We start from the raw sequence: 27,947 nt of genomic DNA on the forward strand, positions 1-27,947 counted from the left end.
AGCCCCTGCTCTACCGTAATACTCTTCTCACGATCATTTGCCTTTGATATAATTATAAAAACGTCAACAGGAAAAAGAAAAAAACAAATAAGCATTATGCCACTAAAACGATGGGAAGAAATAATAGAAAATAAGGGAAAAGATGAGCAGAAAGTGCCGCTATAGGTAGAGCGATGGATAAATGAGATGTCAGTCGGTCCCCACTGATACTGCACAGCTGATCTCCTGGGGACGGGAGACGCATCAGATGCATATTCCTCCAGCTGAGTGCTGAGTAACTCATTCTTCAGGCGTATCAGTGTGTGAGTCAGCTCCCAAGCTATTGTGTGAGGAATGACACAGTGTGCAGTGTAGCTATGACGGATCATTGGGAATCATTTCAACAATGAAGCTTTTTGCAAGCAATGGAGTTAAAGTAACGTGAATCAACATATATAAAAGGAAAAATGTGATTTTTATTTAAAATAACTTCATAATAAAAGCATTCTATTTAAAAGCAATGTCTCCTCAAACAGCTCCATTTTAAAAGTCTGTGTGTGTGTGTGTTTAGCCTTTTAAAAACAAAACGTTCACACTACTGTCACTTGCACCAGCGAGACACGCACCTGTATTAATGGGGCTGTTGGTCAGCATAAATTACATTTATGTAACCAAAATAACCCAAAATCATATTTTCCAGACAGTTATAGGGTGATAACAGTCATAACATTTGACAACAGACATTCAAAGCTTCATTCAACAACAGAAATCAAAGGTTTGAAAGGAGAAAGATGACATTCAGTGAGCGGATTAATGCTAAATATCTGTTGCCTTGGCTACTGCAAGTGGCTGGTCAAAAGTCAGCAGACCCAAATCTCAGGGCCGGCCTTGTCTCAAACTCAGCTCCCTCACTCCAAATAAAAAGACATATCTGATGGAGAGAAACAAGTATAGAAGCTCCTATAGGCCGAGCGTCATGTTCTGTAAAACATCAGACTGACAGTGGACTGATGTATGAGACAGCAGACAGCTGCAATACAAACTGGGAGCGTGGAATTTGAAAGACATGGACATTTACAGAACGTGAGGATTCTGTTTATTGCATTATGGGAAATCCTACAGTATGCTTCTTGTCAAAAGATCTCAAACATTTTCTGGTTGCATATAGTGATTTATCTTTATTATTAAAAGTTCTTTCTATGATATATTGTTTATATAATTGTTATAGTCGTTATTGATTCTGAGCTTTCATTCCACCTCCATTATAAATATAAATGAATGGGCGTTCTTTTTAGGTCAGAAAAAGTTAAGTCAGAAAATAACTTTGGATTACACTGATTGTATTAAGTCCCATCATTTAACTTAACATGTTATCAACAAAAATCATGGAGCCTTTATTTTGAAATATACATTTCAATTCAAACTCAGTACCTCCTGAAAAAGTAACCCTGATGATGTAATGGTGATGTCACCAGAGTTATCTCAGTTTCATTTTTTTACAAAAAGCTTGCATTGCAAACAGGAGGTGTAGAGTTTGAAGGATGTGGGTGGTTACAAGCACAGTGCATTATGGGAAATGTAGGCTCAGGGTTTTTGGGAGCATGACCTAGCATGACCCTTCTGATTGTCCGGTTTTGACCAATTAGTCTCTCATAAGTCTTCCGCCTTTGTGGAAGTGCACTACTCAATGACTTAATTCCTTTACTGCTACCTGTGATTTGAATGATGTATACATGTATATGTCAAACCCAGTGTTTATGTATGTTCTTACACCACCCGCTAGCTGGTTAAAATGTAATGGTGGAATGAGCTCCCCATTGACATCAAGACAGCAGAAAGTCTTTTTTAGTCGCAAACTAAAAACACATATTTTTCGACTATACCTTGAAAAGGAAAGGTAGCGCTGTGGTAGCACTTTAGTAGCACTTAAATGTCTCTTACTACACTTTGTAGTTTAACATTATTGAAAGTTGTTGTTCTGAGTTTGTACTCATGGTTGAATGCACTTATTGTAAGTCGCTTTGGATAAAAGCGTCAGCTAAATGTAATGTAATGACTTTTCTCAAAATCAGCGATTCCCAAACTGTTTTCTATAAAAAAAATTAAAAATTCAGCCAAGGTACTGTTGATAGTTTATGGCAGTTAGCGGTTGCATTGAAAAAAAAGAATACATATGACTTATCAAACTCACATTTAAATGTTTTTGTTTACAATATTATATTCAATTCAATTCAGTTTATTTTGTATAGCCCAATATCACAAATTACAAATTTGCCTCAGAGGGCTTTACAATCTGTACACATATCCCTGTCCCAGGACCTCACATCGGATCAGGAAAAACTCCCCCAAAATAACATTCTAACCATATTTAAATTAATACTTTTCACAGAAGTAGTTCCAGACAAATGACTGTGACTTTAGTATAGCACACGCGCACGCACACACACACACACACACACACACACACACACACACACACACACACCCCAGGTCTCTCAATAGTCGAGCACCTTGAAAAATGTGATTTTTGGAGTATAAGTGTGCTGCTGTGTGTGACGATGAGTGAAGCATGAACCAAAATCTCTGTGATCCGCTTCTTCAGCTCCAACATAAAGCCTACAAGCTGGGTGGATTAGAGGGATTTTAAAAGTCTGAAATCTCTGCATCCAGCAAAATGATCATTGGAATCGGTATCAATAAATTCTTCAACCTAACAATGGAATATATATATTTATTGTAAAGAGTGTGTGCCATGGAGTAATAACAAACACGCTGAATGCATTTACAGTCTGTGTTTTACAGCTACCTTTGTAGCCAGTAGACTTACAGCTCCTGCTGTGGACCATGAATCAAGCTGTGTGCAGAATATAATTTACATGAAAACCAGAACTTTACAGACACTGGCGCATGATCACAAAAGGGCAAGAAAATGTGTGTAGCAGCCTTCCCTCAAATCAGTGTATACATGTGTTACATTTTGGAACCTGGTTCCCAGGAATCTGGTTTGTTTAGCTCCAGCGTTAGATATTGGCAAGAATCTGGCTATACCATACGTATCGTGATACAACGGCTATGAGTAAATATATAATGGTATATTGCGATACCGTAATAAGCATTTTTTTTTTTTTAACTAATTTTAGGAAAACTGTATACTGTAGTATAAAGAACACATCACCATATGCATACAATCTGAGAAAAAGGCCACCATCTGCCACAAATCTTTGCATGTAAAGTATTCATTAAAAATCAATGCGGTATCACAAAACACAATATTGCAATGCTAAAGTGTACCGCTATTTTCTTTCCCCTGTTATTTATGACACTTCGGACATCTGCAAAGTTGGTATTCAGCTGGAGAAACATGTGTGAAGTGAGCGACATCGGTTGTTAATAACACTGACCGAGTGCGGATGTACAATGGCAACCAAACTACTGCCATAGTGCTCACGGGCCAAGGAGGGATCAAGTCCCTGCTCAAGTATTTATCTACACTGCATCATGTTGAAGTTGCAAAAATGGTTGCATTTTCTCAGCCACCAGAACCGTGAAGAGTTTGTGACCTGCTGCAGTGCAGCGACCGTTTCGCCTTCAGGTAACGTGAAATGCCTCAGTCTGCCATTCATTTAGTCGGTATTTGCTGAACGATCAAAATAGATCTTAACGTAATTTCCACTGTGATGTTTTGACCTCTGCAGCTGTAGAAATAAAGTTAAGATATGAGGGCTGATTTTACCCTCATGTCCTTATTTTTAATATTTTCAAAGTGGAAACGATCTGTTAAAGTATTCTCTTCTTCTATTTGCTATTTTGCCATAATTAAATAATGTTTTAGCAGGCGTGAAACCGGTAAAAAAAGAGAAACGTTGCCCCCTTTGTTCGGCTATTTTACACTTACGCATGAGAGCTGGGTTCATCCCCGTCTGCTCCGTCTCCTTAAAGAAACAGTGCATTGAAGCAGACGTTGATGCAATATGATGCATTGTGAATGTGCATCACAAACCAAACTTTACTGGGAGCTTTGGTGGCTGCGGGGTGCTGTATGGGTGAGCGGAATGGACAAGTGCATTGTGTGTGTCTGAACAACTTCCACGCATTAGCGCTAGAAATGTCATCATCGCTCGTGGCAACGGAGGATGATGTGCCAACTGACGGACATTTCTAGAGATCCATCGCACAGGATGATGAAACACTCTCTTTTCATGATAAACTCGATCTAAGTAGTATAAAGTAGCATTATAATGGAAATACCGAAGTAAACTACAAGTACTGCAAAATTGTACAGAAGTACTGTAATTTAGTTACATTCCGCCACAGCCCCGCACCATGAGGGGAAGATGTTTTAACGGACTAATACCGTACCTAAATCTACTCATTGGCTGTGTTTAAAGTTTCCAACAAGACCTTAAGCTCTCGATGTACTTATTTAACCTTGTGCTGCAACTTTTACGTTATTCTGATTTAAAGTTTTACAGAAATGTTAGTCTGCGGGCATTTGAAATAAAAGTGGCTCATTTAAGGACTTTACACACCGGGGATATGACATGTAAACGACACGGCTTCTGTAAGCTACTTTATTGAGTTTCCGCTCAGCGAAATGTTCTGAGTGAATTTGAGTTCCCTATGTTCAGGGCTTTTATTTTGAAAAGCAAGAACAGAAGGAGCTGATCTGGTCTGCGCTGCCCTTGTCAAGGTTGAAAGGAGCTCTCAATGTTTGCCTTCTTGGTTCGGAGCTTCCAGTGTTGTTTTACACTATAGTGTACGTATTGAATTTCTCTGTTCCGGTTAATGTGATTGGTTGATCCCTTTATTAGAAGTGTGAAAGCTCAGAAAATCACCAGAAAAAAAAGATCACGTTGCATTTGGGCTATTTGTGTTCTGTGGGAAAGTACTCACGACAAAAACATCAGGCCACAAAATATACTTAAGTGCGCCAGTCTGTAAAGGCCTTTAGACATCAGAGCCACATTTAACAGTACGTGAAGAGTGACTCCTAAAGGAAATGCATCTCTAGTCAGCTAAATAACTGCTAATCCCAGAGGGCATATTTCTGTCTGCCCACTGTTTGCCTGATCCATTTAAAAAGGCATTTGGTTGTGTTTTTTAAAAATGAAATGAAAATTATATAATTCCTCTTTCAAGCCACAAAACAACCATTGTAACTCCTGATGGCGGTGAACAGTAGGGACAGACGGGTGATATGGAAGACAATAAGGAGACCGATCATAACTTTACTTCTTGAAGAAGACGTTGTCCTCCTCCCAGAACCAGGTGTAGGTCAGGTTGCGGGGGTAGGCCTCCGCCTGGCAGGTGAAGAAGGCGTCCTGCGAGATGTTCACTGTGATGTTCTCTGGTGGCGACACAATGAACGGAGGGCCTGGTGGGAAATCAAACAAGCAGTCTTGATAAACATACATTGAGTAGATTTCTTGGTTACGATGAGGCTAAAATAGGCTCAGCGCCATATCAGTGAAGTACAAACGGGCGGCAACCTCTGGTTATGCCGAGTGAAGCCGATGTGGAAGTGTCTTAAAATGTGCATTCTCTCTACAGACCACCAGGGGCAACTCCTCTGGTTGTATAGAAGTCTATGAGAAAATGACTCTACTTCTTCTTGGTTTATTCCCTCAGTAAACATGAGTTTCTGGTCTCAATCTCTAGTTCTACTTCTTCAATACAGCATGATGTTCATTTCGTAAATGATGCTCCATTTAGAGTCAAATAGACCATAAAGCAGGGAATGCGGCATCACTTGGTTATTAAAAGTGTATTAATATTGAACGTGTAGCAAGTCCAAACGGCACCAACTTCAACGACATCCGCAGGGAGTGAAATAGTTTAGATGAAGGGCTCTTGGGATATGCGATGGAGATAATTGCTTTAAATTTATTCTAACTACTACAATATAAAATATTCAATCTTTAATCTGGTTACATTTCAAAATTCTCAAGCACAACGAAACAATGTGTTCTTGGTGTTAAAACATGAGACATATGCCGCACATTCAGGAAAAATAATCCTGAATGTGCGCCATCCACGGGGACGTGACACGGATACCACTTCTCTCGCTGGGAACTTCCCACTGCAGACACAACACGGTAATTAGTTAACAGCTGGCGAGGGTCGTCGTGGGGTATTTATGACCATGTGCACATGCTGTGAAGACACACAGGGATTAACACCGGTGCATCCACTCTGTGGCAGATCTTTAGAGCCATATCACATACTTATTCTGCACTCAATAAAGGATTATGAGAATCTATTGAGTGATCCTTGCTGTGCCAGATGGATCATCGTCCTTGCACGCATGGATATATATTTACCCTCTGGCACATAATTTTTCAGTCGTTTCCCAACATAATACGTCCATATGCAAGCTGAGTTTGGCCAGCATAGTCTACCTTCGTCTATTTACCGCTCCTTACCACACACTGGTTTGGGTTTCTATGAGAACCCCACTTTAGTGTGAGCGTACATGGCCGTGCCACCCAAATATAGGTCATTCTACACAGAGGTACTGCTCAGGTAGACTGAGCCGTTTTGTATGAAAGATCTCATTTGAATGCAAATGTTCTACGTAACAGGAAAAGTGGCATAACCTTAAAAAGTCCAATTACGAGGTCAAATGTCAACAGCTGGGGAGATGGGAGAGGGACCAGGTATCAATAAAGTACCAGATCACTTCAACTGGCCTGGATGAGTCGAAAAAAAGAAGGATGAAGAGACTCGATAGCTCGCGCTCAAAAGACGATTGGCGAGGGTCAAAAGGGTGAAGTAGTGCCACCAGAGCCTAAACCCACAGGCTGAGGAGGGAACTGGTGATGAAGAGGTTGATGAAGAGGTTGATGAAACGGCTGCGGTGCTCGCCGGGTTCAAGGCTCTAAACCTGGCTGCTCCGGGAGCAGCTGAACCTGCAGTCAGTGAAGAAAAGCTAAGACAGGAAAGACGTGAAAGAAGGAAAGAAAATACTGACGTTTAGCAACTGCTGAAAGAGTGTTTTTATGTTCTATTTAATTTGGCCTTTGGCAACGGTATTTTAATATTCTTATCCAAAACCTCTCTTGCTTGTTTGTGAGGCTTAGTTCTACGTTTTTTCCAAGCCAGATTTACCTAGATTCCATTTACACTTCATTTCATTTCAAGTGTCTCATATTCGGATGACATCCAGATGAAATTTTGAGACACTTCTGTTTGGTAACTGCCAAATACACCGGAGGAATGACTTTTAGCTCGAGCTGAAGTGACCAACTATCGAAACTCTCGGACACATCTGACATAAATCGCTGGTTTCAGCTCGATGAATGCCACCTGTTTGTGAGCAGGTACAGTTGTTGGCTGGCTGCCTGTTTGACAGTCTACTGGTCAGACATCTGAAAAGAGAAAAAATATGAAAACTGCCAAGCTGGCAATGACATCAGAGTGATGGCGTGACAGTGACAAAGAGAAATTGGCCTGACAATACGTTTGATACTAAAACGGAGCGGCACATCTCTTGGCTGGGAGGGGGTCCCGGGGAAGTGACAGTAACAGATGACCCTACAGTGGGTGGTGTTAGACTGGGTGAACGGGGAGGAGGTTACTCTGAACAGGGACTTCTATAAAGACCAAGAGGCCGCTGTTGGAGTGTGAGAATTTGCCACATTGTGCTCTCAGTAAATTGCCATGCCGTGATGATGAGATGGGGAACATCTCTACAAAACTAATGTCTGGGACACTGGAAATTGGTTTGTGATTAATGCCAAAAGTTGTCTTGAATCACTGCCAAATTAAGTGCTGTCTTAAAACTTACATTCTCCTCTGGTTGTATAGAAGTCTATGAGAAAATGACTACTTCTCTCTTGATTTATTCCCTCAGTAAACATTGTAAACATGAGTTTATGTTCTCAATCTCTAGTCTTCTCTAAGTCTTCTTCAATACAGCATGATGTTCATTTGGTAAATGATGGTCTTGAGTGGGGCTTACTGTGATTGACAGGTCCTTGCTGCTACCAGAGCCCCCTATGGAGTGACTAGATGCCAACGCCACCACATTTATTCTCGGACACCACAGGCGTGTGCAGAGCCATACCTTTGAACGAGTTGGCGGCATCACGGCACCCTGGACTGCCAATTCCGTAAATACGGCGCTCTTGACTATACACTGGCTGCAGCCAATCAAACATCATTAAATTGAACAACACTTGCCTTGATTGGCTGCGAGCAGAGCCATACAAACTTGTTTTCCCCTAGATCTGGGTACAAAAAGGATCGATTCCAGGTATCGTTTGCCTTGGAGAAGTTTCAATACTTCTTGGTACTGCATTATTTTGGCCGATACCTTAAAGGTATTGAGTACCGACCCTCAGCCCTACTGACCACAAACCACGACTTTCCTGTTTCAGGTCAGGTCAAGGACCTTTGTGGCATCTCATATCCTGTCCTTTCATTTCCTGTCAACTCTATTGACTTGATAATAATAAAGGCATTCCGTAAAATGCCCCAAATATTCCTTTAAACCAAAAAAATCTATATTGCAATAGGTGTGTATTTCAAGATATTAAATCTGGCTGATTTTCTGTAATGTATCTTTGGACTTTTGCAAATTGATGCAATTCAACTGTTATGAGAACAAATGTTAACTCCATAGAGCACAGCAAGGACATCTCAGGCCAACATTCAATCATTTCTTTATCAGTTTAAAATAGTTGGTGGAAAAAATATTATTGTATAGATACAAAAAATATTTCATGGCAATCATCAATGATCTCAAGCCAACGCAGAATTTTCTTATAAAGCTTTCTCCTCCAATTAGGACGACTGGCAGGATGTAGACACAGAGCAGTATCTTGTCGGAGCCTCTCCCGTATTCCCCTGATGGGAGACCCCTCAACACCAGTCTGTGAATATTACCCAGACTGTCAGCTATAAATACGTTCAGCTTTAAGACGTCTATGAGAGGCTGGTTTACAATAAACATTCACCACTTTGTCCTCATGACTGACGTGCGCATAAACACACACACACACACACACACACACACACACACACACACACACACACACACACACACACAGATGCACACACACAGCTGTGTTTAGCCACTGTTGCAACTATAAACTGCTCGTCCCATATGTTAATACTGATCTGTAGCCCACGGCCTGATCCTTTAACAGGCAAAGCATTTCCATCTGCCAGCCCCTTAGCAGGACAAGCAGGACTAGAGCTGTGTTGAATGACTATGTTGTTGGTGTAGCGTGTGTGTGTGTGTGTGTGTGTGTGTGTGTGCCAACCCGCCCTATTTGGAACCAGCTGAGTGCTGGAGATTTGTTGGCACTGTAGTCTCTTAGCTGATCTGCTGCTCAGTGGCTTTCCAGGAGGGCCTCTATTAATCCGTCTCTCCCCAGTAAACTATACAGGACGGGGTCAGACAAGTGCTCCGGCTCTGCGCCGCCTTTGGTGCTCAGTCGTCAAAGCCAATACACGACCTCTGTGAACACGTTTGCCGTTTGGCGTCTGTTCTCTGACGTATATATATATATATATATATATATATATATATATATATATATATATATATATATATTCATACCACAGAGCAGCTTTCTTTCCTCAGGCTGTAAGTCTCCTTAAGCCTCTGAACCCTAAAACCCGTCGGCGGGAATGAAAAGCAAACTACACCGTTTATCACAGCCAGAAGCTGTAAAAAACATGGTCATAGAATCGTCAGATTTTAATCTTTCCGAGAGTCCTTGAACATATCATGTTCCATGTACATGTTCATGTTCAAGGATGTTTATTATTGTTCATGTTCCATGCATCGGAAAAAGCAACCAAAAACAAAATTGTGATATTTATCAAAGAACTTTTTATTCTACATTATTCTCTTAATAAACTGTTTGAAGTAATCCGATCCTGTGAAAAGCAGTTGATTCTGAGCTTCTCAGTGCAACTAGGAAGCCATGAATGACTCGTCTGAGACCAACAGTCACACGTCAAAGAATCTGTGAAACTTGGACTTGGACACACTTGGACTAAAAGTGCAGTTCAGAGCAGATGTGAACAAATTTGACATATATAGCACGTAAAGCCTCCTTTTCTTCCATACGTTGTTCACACTTGTGGGCACTTGGAATAATGTTGGATATATAGATTACATTGTTTGGCCATTTTTGTAAAATAAATGTCTTTTTTGTGCTTCATATGATCCTTAGGATCGAGGTCATATATGATCCTTAGGATCGAGGTCATATTTATATATCGTACGATGAGTCAATAATGATCAAGGTCATATCTATATGTAGTACGATAACTCAATAATGTAAAGATTATCACAGTTATGTTCGTCTGATAAGCTAAAAATATTGGTTATTTCTATATATATCAAACAATAGGTCAATATATATATATTTTTACATTTATTTTATATATATATATATATATATATATATATATATATATATATATATATATACATTTACAATGTCCATATATCGCACAATGAGTTTATAGTGTACAAATGGTCGCAGTCATGTTCATATATCTCTACGATATGTCGCTATAATCATAGTTGTGACAGGCCAATCAGCAGAGGGATGTGAAACACATCATTCTGCAGCGTGAAGGTCAAACACCCCGGTGAAGGCTCGACATGTAGAAGTCCTTCAGCGTCATTCTCTGGTCTGGCAGCGCGTCATGTGGCCGCCAGCCGGCTCCGGGTCTCGTAGCCCCGCCTCGCTGAGTCCTTCTTCTGGTGTCTAACTGGCGTTTGCTATGAAGCGAGCGGGTCTTTTGCTCCTTTGTTGAACTTCCACAAGAATGATAGGAATCAATGTGGTGAAAAGCTCAGTGAAAATGCTTCGGTTGAGAGATCAAGCCTCGATTCCCCCCCCCCCCTCTTCAGATGAGGTCATGACCACTCAGCTGTGCAATCTAGAAATGAGATGACCTGGAATGCCATGTTTTCTGCTTTATCATTTATCCTCTTTGGTGAGGCGTATCCAATCGAAGGGGCACGCAGACACACATTTTATACTGCTTTTACTTTCAATTTCTGCAGGGAGAAAAAACAAAAGGTGACTTTGAGCACCGATGTGTGCATGCATGATGTTGACCGACAATGAATGATTAATCTGCTAAAAGTGTGAAAAATTTGGTGGCGAAGCGTGGGCGGATACAAGCAGATTGTTATAGTTACGGAAGCTGACATTTCACTTTGAGCTGCGGGCGTGAAGCGCTCTCATCCTCTGATTCTTTTTACTCTGTGGGCCTCTATGAATAATAAACTGCTCAGATGTGTGAATGCAATTGTTCAGCCGTCTCGTCTTAAATGTTGCTGCAGTAAAATGCAGCTGTTAGCCGCCCCCAAACTAATTGCAGTCCCAGTCTAGTCCCACTACTGAACGTACTGCTGCATCATGCACTATTTAAATTCAACTCAGCCGGCTGTGTTTCGCACCGAAGTGATAGCACGCTTGAGGGATCAGCGCGCTGATATCACAGAGGTTGTGACTGTTCCACACCAGCAGGGAAGAGATATATTTAGCTTTAATACATTTCAGATGAAGTCAGGCTTTCACTTAATACTGTTTACTTTAAGGTTTAGTCATCACAAAGACGTGGCTCAAGGGCCAGCAATGTTGGTGTTTCTGTCAGCTGGTCCACCTCCTATTGCCAGGTGGACTGGTCGGAGAGAATTGTTCATAATATGGTATGGCAATATGGTGCATCCTACACAAACATGACATTTTTATATGGCCACGGTTCTAAACCTACATCTAACACTACATACAGGAGGCCGCACAGTTGACCAAGTGCAGTCGTTCCTCAGTTTGGTTGTCAATGAAAGGATCCGTCATGTGATCTGTTGAAGAGGATGTCGCGGCAGTTTCGCGCAGCATTGCCACGACGATCAGCTGAGAACCTCGTACTGTCCGGAGTGGAAAACAAATAGAGAAGAGGACCTGGTACCAAAAGTTAGTCGAGTCGAGCCGTGCTGTACCACGCAGTGGAAACTTGGCACGAGACGGATCTATAGCTGCTTTTTTAACCCCACAAAGTCTCATATTACATTTCTAATTGTAGATCTCCATCAGGTGTGTCTGCAACGACCACTGCTGGAATGTTTGCTTGAATGAATACAACCCACAATCGGTGGACACACTGAGGCGCACGCAATTATCGTATCACTTCCTGGGTCGGCGCTGCACTCCGCTGTGTTGTCACTAGCAACCCCTACTGGCTGGGGGCGAGTTAAGAGTGGTGAGAGGGGAATCAACAGGCAGTGGTGCTTCATTCTCCTGGCGGAGATAACAAAGAACAACTGTGGTCTGAGGGCTCACGTAGTTCCTGTTGAATCAATATAGATCCTGTTGTGAGACCTTGTTGGTGCACAGGTCTGGTAGCTTGCTGCGTACGTTATCGTAGTCTGTGCAAGATAATATTAAACCCAGATATCTGCTCCATCTTTCTCGATAATAAAAAAAAAAAAAAAAACTCTAAACTTCAGCTCTTTCGAATACAAGCTCTCTCTTTTACGTTTATCTCCCTCTTCCTCTTTCCTTAGCTGCTCTGCTCTCTTTAATAGTGGTCTCATTATGTTGCACAACATGTAAACAGATACATGAAACTGAATGCAACCTTGTAGGAGCCTAAATGCAGATGTGGTCTCTGTAAAGTCAAGGCACACAACTGTCATCGTGCTGTGCATTCTGCACAGTGTATTGCATTGGGAGTGGTGCGTACTATACTCGACTCATCCTCGGAGAAGCCGCCTTACTCTCGTCCATGCTCATCAGGCTGGGCTGATCCTTGCATTTTATGGTAACAGCTTTGGAAAATGCCTTGTGTTGTTAGACTGATCATTTCAGAGAGAAAAAAAACTGTTTGTGATAACTAAGTAAGCTCCAATGAATTTCGTACATTTTTTTGTCTTAATTTGTAGTTGTTTCGTGTTTATTACTGGAGCACTCGTGGCACATGACAGAATACACTCAACATCGGAAAGAGGTGCAGCGGCCTGCAGCTGCCTTCGGACCGAACGCCAGCGACCTACCGCAGGGAGGAGAGTCGAGATGGAAGCTAAGCTAACGACCCAGCATGCTCCTGGCTGTCTGATGTTCGGTCGCAGGAAAATAAGATGGACGAAATAAAACGAAGCGGCGGGAGGTCGGTGACTGTTGAGTCCGCGTCTTCACAGAGACCTGGTTTTGTTGCTGCTGTTAACATTCCTGTTTATGATGTCTTCATCAAAAGAACATGTATAAATACTCTGGACAATTCTCAGGGCGCATGTGCCTACCTTGTACTAGCAGCCGTGTGGTGTGAATGACCTCTCCCTGGGGGCTGAAGGCTCGACACGTGTAGGCCCCACGGTCCTCCCTGCTGATGGATAGCACCGTCAAACTCCCATCAGACACCTGAACACACGCACACGCACACGCACACACACTTAACTGTTTAAGCCTTAAACCTTGGTATTCCAAACTAATAATGTTATTTTTATCCAGTGAGTCACTCTGTGTTTACACTTACAGAAAACACCCACACATGTTGTTTTGAGTCCAAACACAGTTTAAAAAAATAAAGCCAATAAATATATAAAGAATATATCCATGGCCAAAGTGAAAAACCTCCTATCCGCAAAATCATCCAGGAAAAGTGGCCTGAACCTCCTATATGCACATTGTATATTTTTCTTTTTGTGTTTTTTATTATATATTGGGTATCCTTAACTAATAGCATTCTGCAAGAAAACAACAAGTTTGTTTTTGTATTCCCGAAAAAGTACATTTTTAGAAGGTTTTCCTCTTCGGCCATCGATATTTCCAATAGATCATTTTATAATATATGCAAACATCATGATAAATGGAAAATGGAACCATGACAGGGAATACATTCATAAAGGTCAAAGCATTCGGTAACTAGGTATCTTTCAAACGCAGAGGCGATAAAAAAAGCTTTTAGCATTTATTGTAAGGTGATGAAATGCATCAGATCAACATTCTATGTTATAATAAAATATATATAATAATAAGCTGCTCCCTAAACAAAGAAAAAGAGAGAACAGAATGGCTGATATAGCTGGAAAGTGAGCTGTGAGAGTCAAGACTACCAGTACAAGAACATCACTAGTACATACTCTACGCTTCACAGGAGAGAGTCAAGACTATTTGGTGAATAAAAGCAGCTTGGTTGTGATTTGGGGGACATTTTGTGCTTTTCTTTGCGTGAGCAGTTTAGCTTAGAGGAACTTTTTTTCAACAACACTCCTTAAATCAAAAGGGACTTCATTTTCAATCCAAAACATCTGACAGCAAGAAGCAGCAGCTTCAAACAGAGATCAGAGTGCAGACGAACCAACTGGTTATTCAGAGTACAGCGTTGCCTAAATCTTCAGTCAGTACAGAGCACATCTCCATGTGAGACCACCAGTCGATGCAAGTATACAGTGTAGTCTAGCTACTTGTGGGAAGCTGTTGCCTGCAACTGATACATAACTCTGCTGTGAACAAAGTTTAAATAATTCATCTAATGTGGGGGAGTCATTTCCATTCGTACACACAGCACTCAATGCTCCTACTATACAGCTTTAACACAGATCCTAAAAGCTAAAACCAAACTATCACGTAGTGGGAGTAAATATAGTAAAATCCCCATATTCACTGACTTGCTGCTCTTACAGAGTCCCACAAGGATCCTACTTGTTAATAGATTCACAAACTCTCCAGGAGGTTCGTCCTCTCCTCTTGTCTCCGTCTCTCCCTTGTGTGCGTTGATGACATTTGGTGCTTGAGTTTTGTCCTCTTCCAGGTCCTCTTCTTCGTGGTGCAGACGGGTCAAGGCGGCTCCTGGAAGTTGCTTGACTTCCTCCCAGATCCATATTCTTCATACGTTTGCAATCTACATGTGGTCATCCCGATTTTCCATATCGTAATTTTGTGGCGCTGTGGCTCAGTGGTGAGAAGGGTCGTCCTTCGATCAGAGGATCGGTGATTCGATCCGCGGATCCACTAGCCCATGGTGATGTGATCCCTCCTCTGTTGCTCTCCCAAAGTTTTCTACCAATTTCTCATTATCAGAGGGTGTCGTATGGTGTAAAGATGTGTGATATTGATTTAAATCATATGAATTATAAACCAAGTGAGAAGTAGGGAAATAGTTTTAGACTTCTATACAATCTGACTTCTTGTTTAGGAGTCACCCCCTGCTGGCCATTAGAAAGAATGCAAGTTTTAAGGCACTTCCACATTGATGCCAAGCAAGGTAAATGTTATTAATCGGTTGCGGTTAAGGTTGCAACAGGTGGTTAGCGTTGTGAAACTGTGTTGGTTAAATTGAGGCAAACAGCTACCCGGTTAGTGCTAGAATAAAGCATCAAAGTCTGGCTTCATACAAGTATGCTTGTTATGTAATTTAAGCTACGCTCGTAACTCAGCAGAATGCCATGAGTCCGCATAGTTTCTGTCCAACCCGAGCCAGAACCACGGCAGCAGCTTTCAAATGTAGATTTAGATTTGAATGTCAATGTTAAGAATGAAGATTCCAACTGTTCGGTTCAGCCCTAAACTGGAGATTTTATAACATTTCTGGAGACTGATGATGACTCATTTCAAGCGCGGGGGAATTTTTAAAACTTACAGCGTGGCCTGGCTCAAACCCTGCAGGTCGGTTAAGGCCCAATTGGGTTTGGGCAGAGAACCAAAGCTCTAGTTCAAAGCCTGATGCCCAGCTATCAAGATGCAAAGGTCCCCTGACGAAGCATCCATTCTAAAACCCTGGGAGAGAGACCAAGAATGTTCACTGGCTCTTTAATTCTGCTGGGAGGTGAAGGTCATGGGAGGTTGGACACAGCCAGCTTGAGAGTGCCCGGGAGAAAGAAATGTACACATAATCCAGGTGACCACTCAGTGAACCAAGCATGCAACAAGATTGTTTGTACACCAGATGCGTGAAGGACCCTGCGTCTTTTTGCCCATGAAGCACCATTGTCAGTCTGCACGCACCCTTGATCAGAGACATAAAGGCAGTGTGGGGTTAAATACCTTATACTTGGCACTGCTGACCACGAGGCTGCCTTCCCGCAGCCAGCTGACCGAGGGCTTGGGGTTGCCGAAGGCCGTGCAGGTCAAAGTGATGCTGCCCCCCTCCTTGGCCTCTACATACTGAGGTGGTGTATCCGTGAACGTGGGGGGAGCTGAGGAGTCAGAGGACAGGAAGAAAAAGAACAAACAAGGACGGGTTAAACATGTTTCTAAAGGCTAAAGCTTGGGTAGAAGACAAGTTACAGACTCCCTTCTGTAGACTTCTTCATTTATATAAACTGTTGCACACTGTTGGCATCATTAAACATTCATCAGACAATGACAACTCTTGCACTACGTTCACACTATGAGAGACAACGCTGCAGTCGTCTGATGAATTCAAAACATTCTGGGACTTTCTTGCACTCTCGTTTATTGTGCTCGTTGCAACCCCACTGCACAGCAGGGCATCCTCAAGCAATGGGCAAAGCACCACAGATGAAGACATACGGCACAAGTAGATACCTGTTGCTGTATTAAAACACATTACATAATGTGCTTAGGACCTTTTTACTTGTAACACTCACTGGGAGGTGATGATAGCTGCTAAGAGGCTCTCTTAGCAGCTCTTAGCAAGCATGGCAATGTGCGTGAAAAAAATCTGACTCCAATAACAGGTTTTTATTACATAATCTTCATGACTAATAGTAATAAATAGTGGACCACTAACCACTGTCGATCCGTTATGATCCATGGATTAATGACACAGTTTAACGTTACCCACCACAGTTTGAGTTTGAGGTTTTACTGACGTTTGTTATTCGCCAAAAATCAGTCAAATATGTGATCAGGATATCGGCATTCATGCTTTTCTAGTTGCCGATCTCTGACCATGCTCTAATGTAAACATCTAAGCCGTGTTTAAATTGGAAGGAGAGCTAGTAACGTTAGCAGCACTGCTAACGAACGAAGGTTCCGTCCGGTTACTTTATGATGCGTTCAGGCTCTGCTCAGTGAAAATTAGAAATTTGGTGAAGGTACATTATAACGTTATCATGATGTGTTCAGATATAATCTCGTAAAATGTAAAAAAATGTGTTGGTGAGAAACGTGAATAAATCCAGATTTTTTCACATAACTTCCTCACACTAGCTCTAAGCAGATACATCATTAAAACTACTAATGACAAGATTTGTTTTTAATCCATAAATATTATAATTTGAATTGTGTATTTTTATGAGAGAAAGAAAACACGATAAATTCCTTTAAAAAATGAATAGGAAAACATTTAGAATTTTAGATGTTTACACTGACTTCAGACAGGTTGAAATGATTTTTGGGGCGGTGATTGATTTGTAATGGTAGCCACAAACAGCCTTCCTGACTCGTAGAGAATGTGATATTTTACCTACATCGATATATATCAATATCCGATATAATTCTTTGCTCATATGACGTTTCAGACCATGGTATTTAATATGATCTAATGCGACTCTGGGATATCATCCTTTTCACAGGTTATCTGACACATTTGCAATGTCTAATGAAAAAAGAGTTTGTCACTTAAAGAAGACATTTTAATTTTAAACTGTAAAAACTAAATAATGATGGGGAGAAGTTCATTTCTAATAGGAGACCTTTAAGTCTTTAAAGGTATGTTCTTAATTGGCAGCCGAAGTCAAGAAGCCACGTGTTCATAATAGCAGGAGACTGGCCGATCTAACAGGTGGCCGAGAGACCACTTCATAATGCATGAGCGGAAACCTTTGCCTTTGCTATCTTGTTGCATAATCTCAGGGTTCACAATTTTAGATTTGTATCAGCTGAGAAATATGAGGCAATGGATACCAGGGAGCAATGGAATGTTTGTGGGGCGAGCCAAGGAATGAACCCGAATGACTTGTACTCATTTATACGAAAAGCCTTCATGTTTGAATCCACATCTTTAAAAAAAAAGGAGAACTTCTTCCTCGAGTTCTTTGTATTTAGAGTTGAAAACGTTTTTGTCCGAAATTATCCATTCATAATCAGACTTCATTTTCTTTGCATACATTGAACACATCCAGTATAGTGAATGTTGAGAAATGAGTACCTCTTAATATCCAATAACCCATTTTAGCTAGATAAACTGCAACGAAAAAAGAAATCTCCTCGTCTATCCGGGCTTTTCTACTGTAATCAACTGTGCTTCTTCAGTGATGTGCCAGGCATGCTGCATTTTGTAAAACAATTTTTCAGAATCCTCTTTAGCTCAGAGACCTTCTAGATTATGAGGACGGATGATCAGCCAAGTCAGTTGGCACGTCTTAAGCCCTGTTCAATCTGAACAGTCAATGCGCACACGTGGCGATATCATTGTCAGTGATTTGATGCATAATTCCTGTTTTGATATTCTCAATCTAATCATCTTAGGACTGAAGCTGATCTGCTTATGTGTGAAATCCACGAGCCTCTCAGTGGCTAACATGACATTCTATCTGCAACCATAAACCCGGCTACACACTTCCACGAGTGGTGATCATGACGACACTTGTACCATGCAACTTCTTATAAAGAGACATTTATTTATATCTGTTCATTTCACATTTCCTGCAAAAGTAAGAGAACAGCTAAAGTGTTGGAAAGTCCATCTTATTATTGTATTATCTGCAATGGCTGAAGGTATTTCATCACAGACTGGTGTAAATATATGCAAACAATGAATGTGATTATATCACTAGATTTTACTAGAAGTAGTTACATATTGGACAACAGCAGCAGAGATATATGCTATGTATTTATATCTACATTAGAATATGGCAGATATCTTCTGGAATTTGTTTTTATTGTAATATTATATGATATTGTTTAAATTGGGTTTTTCATATTTTAGTGCATTGGCTACAAACTGCAGACTGTAAACAATATGTCAGACCATTCACCTGTACCGTTTGCCAAAGTTACATCTCTGTCACCATGTGAACTGCAGTAAAGAGCAGGTTCTATTTATATGAATCTCCTCCGTGGTGCATTCAAGGCCACTTTCACTCCCAATAATTGATATTGAGCTATGCCAAAGCATTGCCTTCAGAAGCAATATATTTTGTTGAGAAAAGCCTTGAGTCAGAGCAAATAGTTTGAATTACGTGATGGACTGCCATTTCAACACACATTTAAACTCTTTGGAGGTTTACTAACACTGTACATTTCAGTACAGCCTAATTAATGTAGACCGGTGGCTCTCTTGCTGGAATATTGGGCCGTTATACGTAGCGTGACCGTTGAGCGGAATGCAAGAAGAAGTGATCTGGGCGTTTGTCGTGCTTGATGACACTACTGTCAAAGTCTGCAGGTAATGGAATGTGATTCATACATCTGCCGGGACAGTGATTACCATCATGAGTTCAGGATACCGTTGACCTTCACTGAGCAGTGGCATATGTGACAGGCGATAAAATGTTCAGACCCAACTGTGCTCCCCTGGATTGGCATGGAGGAAGTTTGTGTCGGCTGTGTACAGACTCCAATGTCAATGAGACATTGCTTCTGTCCATCCGGGGAGAGGGATTCTCGACTGTTGCTCTCCTGAAGATTTTTTCTATTTTTTTGTGGAGTTTTTCCTGATCCGATGTGAGGTCCTGGGACAGGGATGTCGTATGTGTACAGATTGTAAAGCCCTCTGAGGCAATTTTGTCATTTGTAATTTTGGGCTGTACAAAATAAACTGAATTGAATTGATGTTGCCGTAGTCGTCACAGAGTCTCACACAGACATTGTACACTTCTGCTTGGGCCAATACCATCTGGTCAGCTGGTTAGTCGATATGCTCTTGTCCGACCAAATTCTCATTGGTTAGTTCTGTCCTCGTCCAGTCTCCAGTTCTGACAATAATGCTACTATACTGATTGATCAATGCATGTTTTTGCAGGTTCGGCAGTGCAGATGTGCTCCATTATGGGGTCAGATCAGTCTTAATAATTGCAAATGCACACAGAGAGACTTACAAATGCAAACACAAAGATTTACAAATGCGCACAGAACAATTTACAAATATGTTTGATTTACAAATGCACACAGAAGGATTTACAAATAAATTAGATAAATTAGCACGCAGAGCAATCCACAAATACCTTTCCAATGCACACATAAATAAATTACGATTTATATAAACGTAAAAGAAAAACCACAAATACATTTCTGCATTTCTATTTGGATTCTTCTATTTGTTTGTGAATTTGTATGTATTTATTTGTCAATTGCACTGCATTTGTTTGTGGATTGCTTCACATGTGTGTGGGGGATTTATGAGACTCCCCTGCCGTGGCTAGATCCGCAAATGTGTTTTTTTTAAACAGACCTATCTGTAGCCAATCAGATGTCGCCCTCATTTTCAACCAATCACATGAGCGCATCTCCCCTTCCCCTCCCCTTGAGGCTGCCAGCGTTACAGTTGCGCAATTTGCAGAGGGATACAGTTAGACGATTAGTTAGAATTTCAGTTAACCAAGATTTTCTTTTTGCCCCAGTTTCTGCAAGTAAAAAGTCAACGTTTAACCAAAACACGGTCTGCTCTTCTTTTTCTTTTCTGGATTTTTTGCATAATCAGAAAAAGTAGTGCAACGAGCAACGCACAGATTAATTGGCGTGGTCGGACTGCCGTTATTGAAAGTTACGCGGTGTAGAGGCGTTGGTGGATCGGTAAAAGAACTAAAAACACTGGCCTTTCAGCTCGGAGACCGCTGTTTGTGTCCCGTGTGAAAATAAACGTCTTTACACTTGTTAGGTTTGGTTACGCGGTTTTGTCTGACCTTAACCAAGTACCTTTGTTGCGTAAACTTAACTAATTGTTCCACCTCAACCACGTGCCCTTCTGTGAAAATGGTATGAAACATAGTTCTGAATGTATTTCAGACACAGTGCATCCTGGTGTTTGCAGAAACGTAAAAAGACAAGTTTTTTTTCTGGCGACTTGGTTGCTTCTCTACTGACAAAGTAAAAACCTTGACTTTGTGATGTCTCTTTAATCTACGAGCTTCTTGTTGTTGCTGTTCAGTAACTCATATCTGATTTGTCTCTGTTGTTGTACAACGTTAGATTGGCAGATAGTAAAAGAGATGTTCGTATTCCCTTTGGCCGTTTTTTAATGGGGCTGGAAACACTCACGCTAAGCCGATCTGTGAACAACCACCATTCAAGACTGTTAAAAGGGACCGCTGACCCTGTTGACGGTTTGTTGGTTTGAACCAACCACAGTAAGAGCACATCCTGCAGCTCTTCATCTCAGAGCTCACTGTGTCTGTTTCTGCTTGTATATGTCCTCGCTGCAATATTCACAACAGATCCTCTGTCTATGCCTCGTTAGAGTTTTTAGCTAAAGCACCACTAACGAAGCAACTTGTAGCTCAAGAACTTGAATATATCATCATGTTTTCTTCAGCATCAAAGCTATCCAGTGACAGTGTTCTGTAAAGTCATGGGTACAAAACAAGCAGGACCTGCTAATAGCCAATTCAGCTAATGCAACCTCCGACCGTGCAGAGGAATTCGGTAAATCTTCGGTGGAAGCGCTTTTAAAGTTGTTGGACCCTCGTGCTGGTGTGAGCTACAGAGACATTTAAAACTAGATTATTGTCTAAGCATGCAAGATTCAAGTCAGGATTAAGAATCACTTGAACACTGAATATACATGTTCTGACAGTGAATGTTTTATTTCTCTTGTCTCTTGGATGTGAAATTGTTTCTGTTGCTTTTCATTTTGTGTTGCTGTTTTGACTGTGTGACCAGTGTTTTTTTCATGTGGTGCTTGTGTGAAACCTTTTTGCTGCCTCTTGTAAATGACTTTTAGAATCTCAATGGGATTATCCTGACTAAATGAAGGTTGAATACAAATAAATATATACACAGTATTGACTGTTTTACTGATACAGTACCTCTACTTGCATGTCACCACATAAGTCATTCACAACAGCCCTCCCATATATGAAACAAGTGAGGCAAACACAATGCTTCATAGTGAATATTGGGCCAATTATGATTCTATAATATCTTAGACTAAGTGGGTTTTAATGCATTCTGAAACAAGTTGTGATTAAATATTTGCATGTCGAATCTTCTTATATTTAGGAAAAGAAAAGTGTTAAACAGACCTATCTGTAGCCAATCAGATGTCGCCCTCATTTTCAACCAATCACATGAGCGCATCTCCCCTTCCCCTCCCCACGAGGCTGCCAGCGTTACAGTTGCGCAATTTGCAGAGGGATACACAATTAATGTACACCCCCCCACCCCCATTGTTGTAAGTCATGACAACAAGGAAGTTGTTTTAAGTCGTTGAAAGTTCGGTTTAATCTTGTAAACAATCTTGGCGTCGCACGAATGTCGGAAATAGAGCGAAGCGAAAAGTTTGCCCGCAGTCGTTTGCGGCAGTCATTCAGACGTCGTCGGTGAAATTCACCGAGCTGTGTGAGCCCACGGGTGATGTTATGAACCCAAACATGAGGACGTTAGATGTTCCGACGTTTGTGGGATGTCCACAACAAGTATAAAGCAGAACTAGTGGTTATTTATTCCATGGTGAATGACAGAAGTAAAGCCACAGAGATAAGCCACGCCCCTCTAAGCCGCGAATGAAGCGAATTACGCTCATGTGATTGGTTGAAAATAAGGGAAAAGAAAGGTGGATTGACATGTTAGACTTGTCTGTGTTTTAATCTTCAGTTTTGTGTCTTGGGGGTTTGGACACTCCATTCAGGGCTGTGCGTGTTAATCCCTCAGTATATGGTGGGATAATCAATGGCCAGTGGTCATGTCTAAATCGTTTTTTAGACCATGACATGGAGTGGGGCAAAATTACATCTTCATCCCATTCTCCTCAATGACCTCAACCTGCGCTGAGGAAAGTGTGTTTGAAAATGGGGGAGGGGTTGGGGGACTAAACAGAGTGGAAAGATGGCTGCTGTGCAGCATGCAACCTCTACAGAGTTCTGCTGCAGAATACAGGGGATGGCAAGCGGGAGTAAGCTATTTTTAAAGGGGAGCGGTTAAAGACTGACCCTGGGAGATATGGACCTTGCTTCTTTGGCATCAACTCGTGCTGGATTGGGTCCTGCACTGTGAGGGAGAGCGGGGCAAACAGCGGGAGTCCAAATCATTTTAGAAGGAAAAAGAGTAATGCCCCGAGAAGGCAGAAAATTGGGATGCTGCCCACAGGACTACAGTGATCCTCTTCTTCCCTCCATAAATCCATACATCACTTTTGTAACCCGAATAGTGGGTAAAAAAAACTGCATATCTGTCTCACAAGAGCAGCGACTTGACTGCAAAAGGATTGTCTGAGCTGCGTTCGAAGCCCTCGTAAAAAGATGCATCAAACACAGCTCAATGGTTACACGCTGACGTTGATGTCAGGAAATTGAAGAGCCTGGGAAGTCACCGTTGTTACCTTCCCCTTAAAATGATAGCGCCCCCTAGTGGTGGTTAGGGACATGGGTAGTGTTGGAGCTATTTAATTGATATTAGTATTTAGTTGTTTTATTGACAAGTAGTATTGTTTAATCATTCAGGTTGTTTGCTTATTTAGGTTAGATGTTTTGATATATTAGAATAGCTTTTTTCTTGTGATTAGTTTAATTCTTTGTGTTGTTGTCTATATATGTTTAGTCTTTTGGTTGTTCATTTGTTCGTTAATTGGGTAACACTGTGGGCACCTGTGGTTATATGTAGGAGTAGGCAGGTACAGGACCAGCATGCACCTGGGTAGGCCTATGGTTCTTTACCAGCGCAGGAGAGGCAGCGTTAGGAGTTCCTTTGTTCAACCTTCTCACAAGAAACTGGTACGTGATACGACTGCTGTAGAGGACAACGGCCAAACGAGTGGAGTTTAAAAGTCGTTGTTCACATCCATGTTTCGTGAAGTTTGAGTGACAGCGGTGAATCGCTGCATAGGATCATTGCGCAATACCTGCGCACCACCGTCATCGGCTTTGAGTAAAAGCCCGACTTCAGTGTGTGTCTGTGTGTGATGAAACGGATCGGATCGGCCAGTGCGCACTCTGTTTGCTGCCCTTCAACCGTATTTATGTCCGATTGCGGATTTTGATTGCTGTGCAACAAGCAGTTTAGAAGAAGCGTTCAACATGTCTGACGTTGAGGCGAGTGACGTTGAATCGCCGTCAGCAAAAAGGAACATTAAATTAACTTCCAAGGGCTTGGGCTTCTACACGGAAATGTGCCAGCAAAAGAGTACAAAATGTAAACAAGCCAAAAGGTGTTTGGGAAACATATGGCATCAAATGAAAATGTAAATTCAGTGACTGCTGAGCTTACTAAGTTCATCACGTGTTACCAAGACGCAAATGAAAAACATGAATCTTTTGTGAACTTACCTTTACCACAAGATGAAGTTGCAAGGCAAAATAAGAACCACGAAGAAAAAATGACAATGTTCTATGATTTCACTGAAAAGGTAAAAGACTGGCTGTCTGAAATGGGTCAACCATATGTGCAGCCAAATGAAGACCTCAGCGACCAGCGTGTCGCAGATGAGATAAACCTGTGAGGACAAACTCCCAGCTATCACAGATTTCATCAACATCATCTGCACGCATTGAAGCTAAAGTTTACTATTTTGGGCCCATCAATGTTAAGCGAGGAAGAAGTCTTCTTAAAAGATATGGAGTACTTTTCACCTGTCTTACCAGTCGTGCTGTCCACTTGGAAGTGGCTTATACATTGGATACAGACTCCTGTTTAAATGCAGTAAGGAGATTCATCTGCAGACGAGGTCCAGTCACCTCCATCAGGACTGATAACGGCCCAAACTTTGTTGGAGCCGACCGAGAGCTGAAGGAAAGTCTGGCTGTTGTGAATCATAGCAAAATTCAGAGGTCTTTGGTCCAGGAGGGCATACAATGGAACTTTAACACTCCAGCAGCTTGCCTGATTCGGTCAGTGAAAAGTGTCCTCACCTCAATTCTTCAACAGCAAACTCTGGAAGACGAAGGGCTCCAGACCATTTTCTGTGAGGTTGAGGCAATACTAAATGATAGACCCATTACAAGAGTGTCAGACGACCCAGATGACCTTGAAGTTCTCACACCAAACCACATTCTAATTTTAAAGGGAAAACCAATCATACCACCAAGACTGTTTGATAAAGATGATCTATACATCAGGAAAAGATGGAAGCAAATACAGTACATGGCTGAACTGTTTTGGAAGAGATGGATCTCTGAGTACCTACCGATGATGCAAGAGAGACAAAAATGGACAAGGCCAAGAAGAAGCCTCACTACTGGAGACATAGTTCTTGTTGCGGACTCCACAGCTCCAAGAGGATCTTGGATGATGAGAAAAGTGTTGGATGTAAGACCAGATGCAAAGGGTCTGGTGCGCTCTGTGCGGCTTCAAACAAGAACAAGCATTCTAGAGAGGCCGGTGACAAAGCTCTGTCTGCTATTGGAAGCAGCAGTTTAGCATCATGGACTAATGCTTTCTCTACCTCTATCATTCTCTACCTCTATTTTCGCTCTTATTTTTCTTTTTGTAGGTTCATCAAGAAGATTCACTTAAGGTTAAATGCATGGCACATAGAATAGTCCCTAATATTTCCTAGTTTGCCATTGAATTGTATGTTGCAGGAATAGCTCCGTTTGAGAATAGTATGTAATTGTGATTGTATGCACAATTAGGGGCCGGAATGTTGGAGCTATTTAATTGATATTAGTATTTAGTTGTTGTATTGACAAGTAGTATTGTTTAATCATTCAGGTTGTTTGCTTATTTAGGTTAGATGTTTTGATATATTAGAATAGCTTTTTTCTTGTGATAGTTTTTAGTTTAGTTTAATTATTTTTTGATTTATTGTTGTTGTCTAGATATATTTAGTCTTTTGGTTGTTCATTTGTTCGTTAATTGGGTAACACTGTGGGCACCTGTGGTTATATGTAGGAGTAGGCAGGTACAGGACCAGCATGCACCTGGGTAGGCCTATGGTTTTTTACCAGCGCAGGAGAGGCAGCGTTAGGAGTTCCTTTGTTCTTTTGTTTGTTTGCTTGTTTTGTGTAGTTAAATAAATGATCAGAAAAACGGAATCCTGAATGGACAATGCTTTCTTTTGGCTGCATAAACCACAAACCCATGGTGCGTCAGTGGCAATTTGATTTATGTTTGTTTTTGATTTATTGGACAAATGGCCACTACAGGTAGGTTCAGTTTTAGTTCAGGGGAAACACATATCGAGAGGGAAACAGTATTCGACTCAACTCCGGGACCGTCAAACAGATGAATGCACGATCAATGAATGCACAACGGACAACAAAGATACAGGTGAATGAAACAAAGAGAGACTTTGGGGATTCAGAAATACCAGTCCACCGGTCTCTCCTCCATCCAGAGCGGATACACCAGCGCTCTCTGGGAAGGTAACCACATTACTTTAGCTAGCCTGCACAATTTCATTTGTAGCCTATTTCGTTCCTCAAGCTATGTTTGAAACATAATAGTCACTGATGGTAAAGACATGATGGTTATAATGTAACATTTTTCTCCCAGAGAGACAAAACCCACTTTGACCAGCAAAGAAGAACGTTAACATGATTGAAAGCTACTTCAACAATTGCACAATTAGCTAGCTGGCGTAACATGCAGGAAGGCGCTCGTCATCACCCTACTCTTTAAGCATGCTTTCTTCGTGCGTCAACTTCATTCGTGTGTCGCTTGGCAACCGTTCTGCTATGTTCGCTGAGGAACTACCTTGCTTGCCAGAATTTGTTAATAATAGATGATTGCATTTGTGTTGTTGTTGTTGCTGTGTGTTTGTTTTTTTACATTTAGGAAACCTTGCCAGGTATGTGTAGTAATCGCTTTATAAAAGCAATAGGCTTATAGAGGCTATGAGTTACAGTGCAACAATGCCTCCTCCATGCAATAACTGGTACGGCATTACTTCAATTAAAGCACGTATCTTGCACAATAATTACATCACTCCTACAAACCCACACTCTATCCGGGCTCATCCTGGTCTCCTAGTCGCTCTCGGCCCCGAAGGGGTCTGAGGGAGATACAAGTTCACAGGGAACTGAGCACAGGTGTCAATTTGTAGAGCATCAGCGTGCGATATAGCGCTCCCACCCACAGTCTGTATGCATCTCACCCGGAAACTATACGCGCTGCTTCAATGCCAACGAGGCTGACAGCTAAAGTGCTCAGAGTCATCACTGACAGCCACTGATGTTTGACGCCGATAGGGAGAGAGGTGGATTGCAAATGGGGGGATGAAGGAGGGAGAGTGGGGGGTCTATAAATAGCAGCACTGCTGGAGCTTCATGCGGCACGAGTGTGCAGCAGGGCCCTGAAACCTTACAGATACCGGCGAGGCAATTCTTAAGAAAATATTAGCCACCCTCTACACGCGGTGCCAAAGCACCAAGCTAAGTATTCGGCACACTCGTGCTAATCAAGCGGCGGGTGATGAGAGGCACAGACATGATGCAAGTCACAACGTTACCTCCTTTTGGAGGTAACGTTGTGAGCGCCAACTGGTTCACCGTGCCTGCACCCTGTATCGACGGATGGGAGGATGTGAAGCGTGGGTGGACTCATCTGCCGTAGATGGCACCTTATATATATCACACTAAACCCCATCAAAAGTTGTTACACTTTCTTTCAGCTGTATTTCACGAGGGCTTCGCCGCCAACGGAGCTCTTAAGGCTTGGCCATTTATTTTCTCACCTCTGTGGTCAGAACATTTTGCATGTGCATGCTCAGTCAAAATTCGCCACCTTTTCATCTGGATGTCCAATCAGTGTTGGGGGGAATGTAGTTTATTGATGCATAGTTTATGTTTTATACCATGCAGCTTCCCAACCTGTTCCCACTCCCAAAAATATTGCCACTTTGTCAGAGCCCATCGGAGTTCCACTGAGTTTGATATTTGATATGGGCTGGGTCAAAACATGTAGAAGCTTCTAGTGCAGATCTTTAATGCACTATGC

At 41.7% G+C, this 27,947-nt stretch overlaps 1 protein-coding gene across 4 annotated transcripts in view; it reads right to left on the reverse strand.

Moving 5' to 3' along the window:
• Window positions 1-27,947, reverse strand: part of LOC117742325 (protein turtle homolog B-like) — a 105,390-nt gene that overhangs the window by 40,080 nt on the left and 37,363 nt on the right. For all 4 annotated transcript variants that reach the window (XM_034549509.1, XM_034549508.1, XM_034549512.1 and 1 more), the window contains exons 4-6: window positions 15,996-16,147; window positions 13,253-13,370; window positions 5,212-5,353 (exon numbers count right to left, since the gene is read on the reverse strand). In XM_034549509.1, coding sequence (XP_034405400.1) covers window positions 5,212-5,353; window positions 13,253-13,370; window positions 15,996-16,147 — 412 coding nt within the window. The remainder of the gene's footprint in view (window positions 1-5,211; window positions 5,354-13,252; window positions 13,371-15,995; window positions 16,148-27,947) is intronic.

This window comes from Cyclopterus lumpus, chromosome 14 (assembly GCF_009769545.1).
Source record: "Cyclopterus lumpus isolate fCycLum1 chromosome 14, fCycLum1.pri, whole genome shotgun sequence".
NCBI lineage: Eukaryota > Metazoa > Chordata > Actinopteri > Perciformes > Cyclopteridae > Cyclopterus > Cyclopterus lumpus.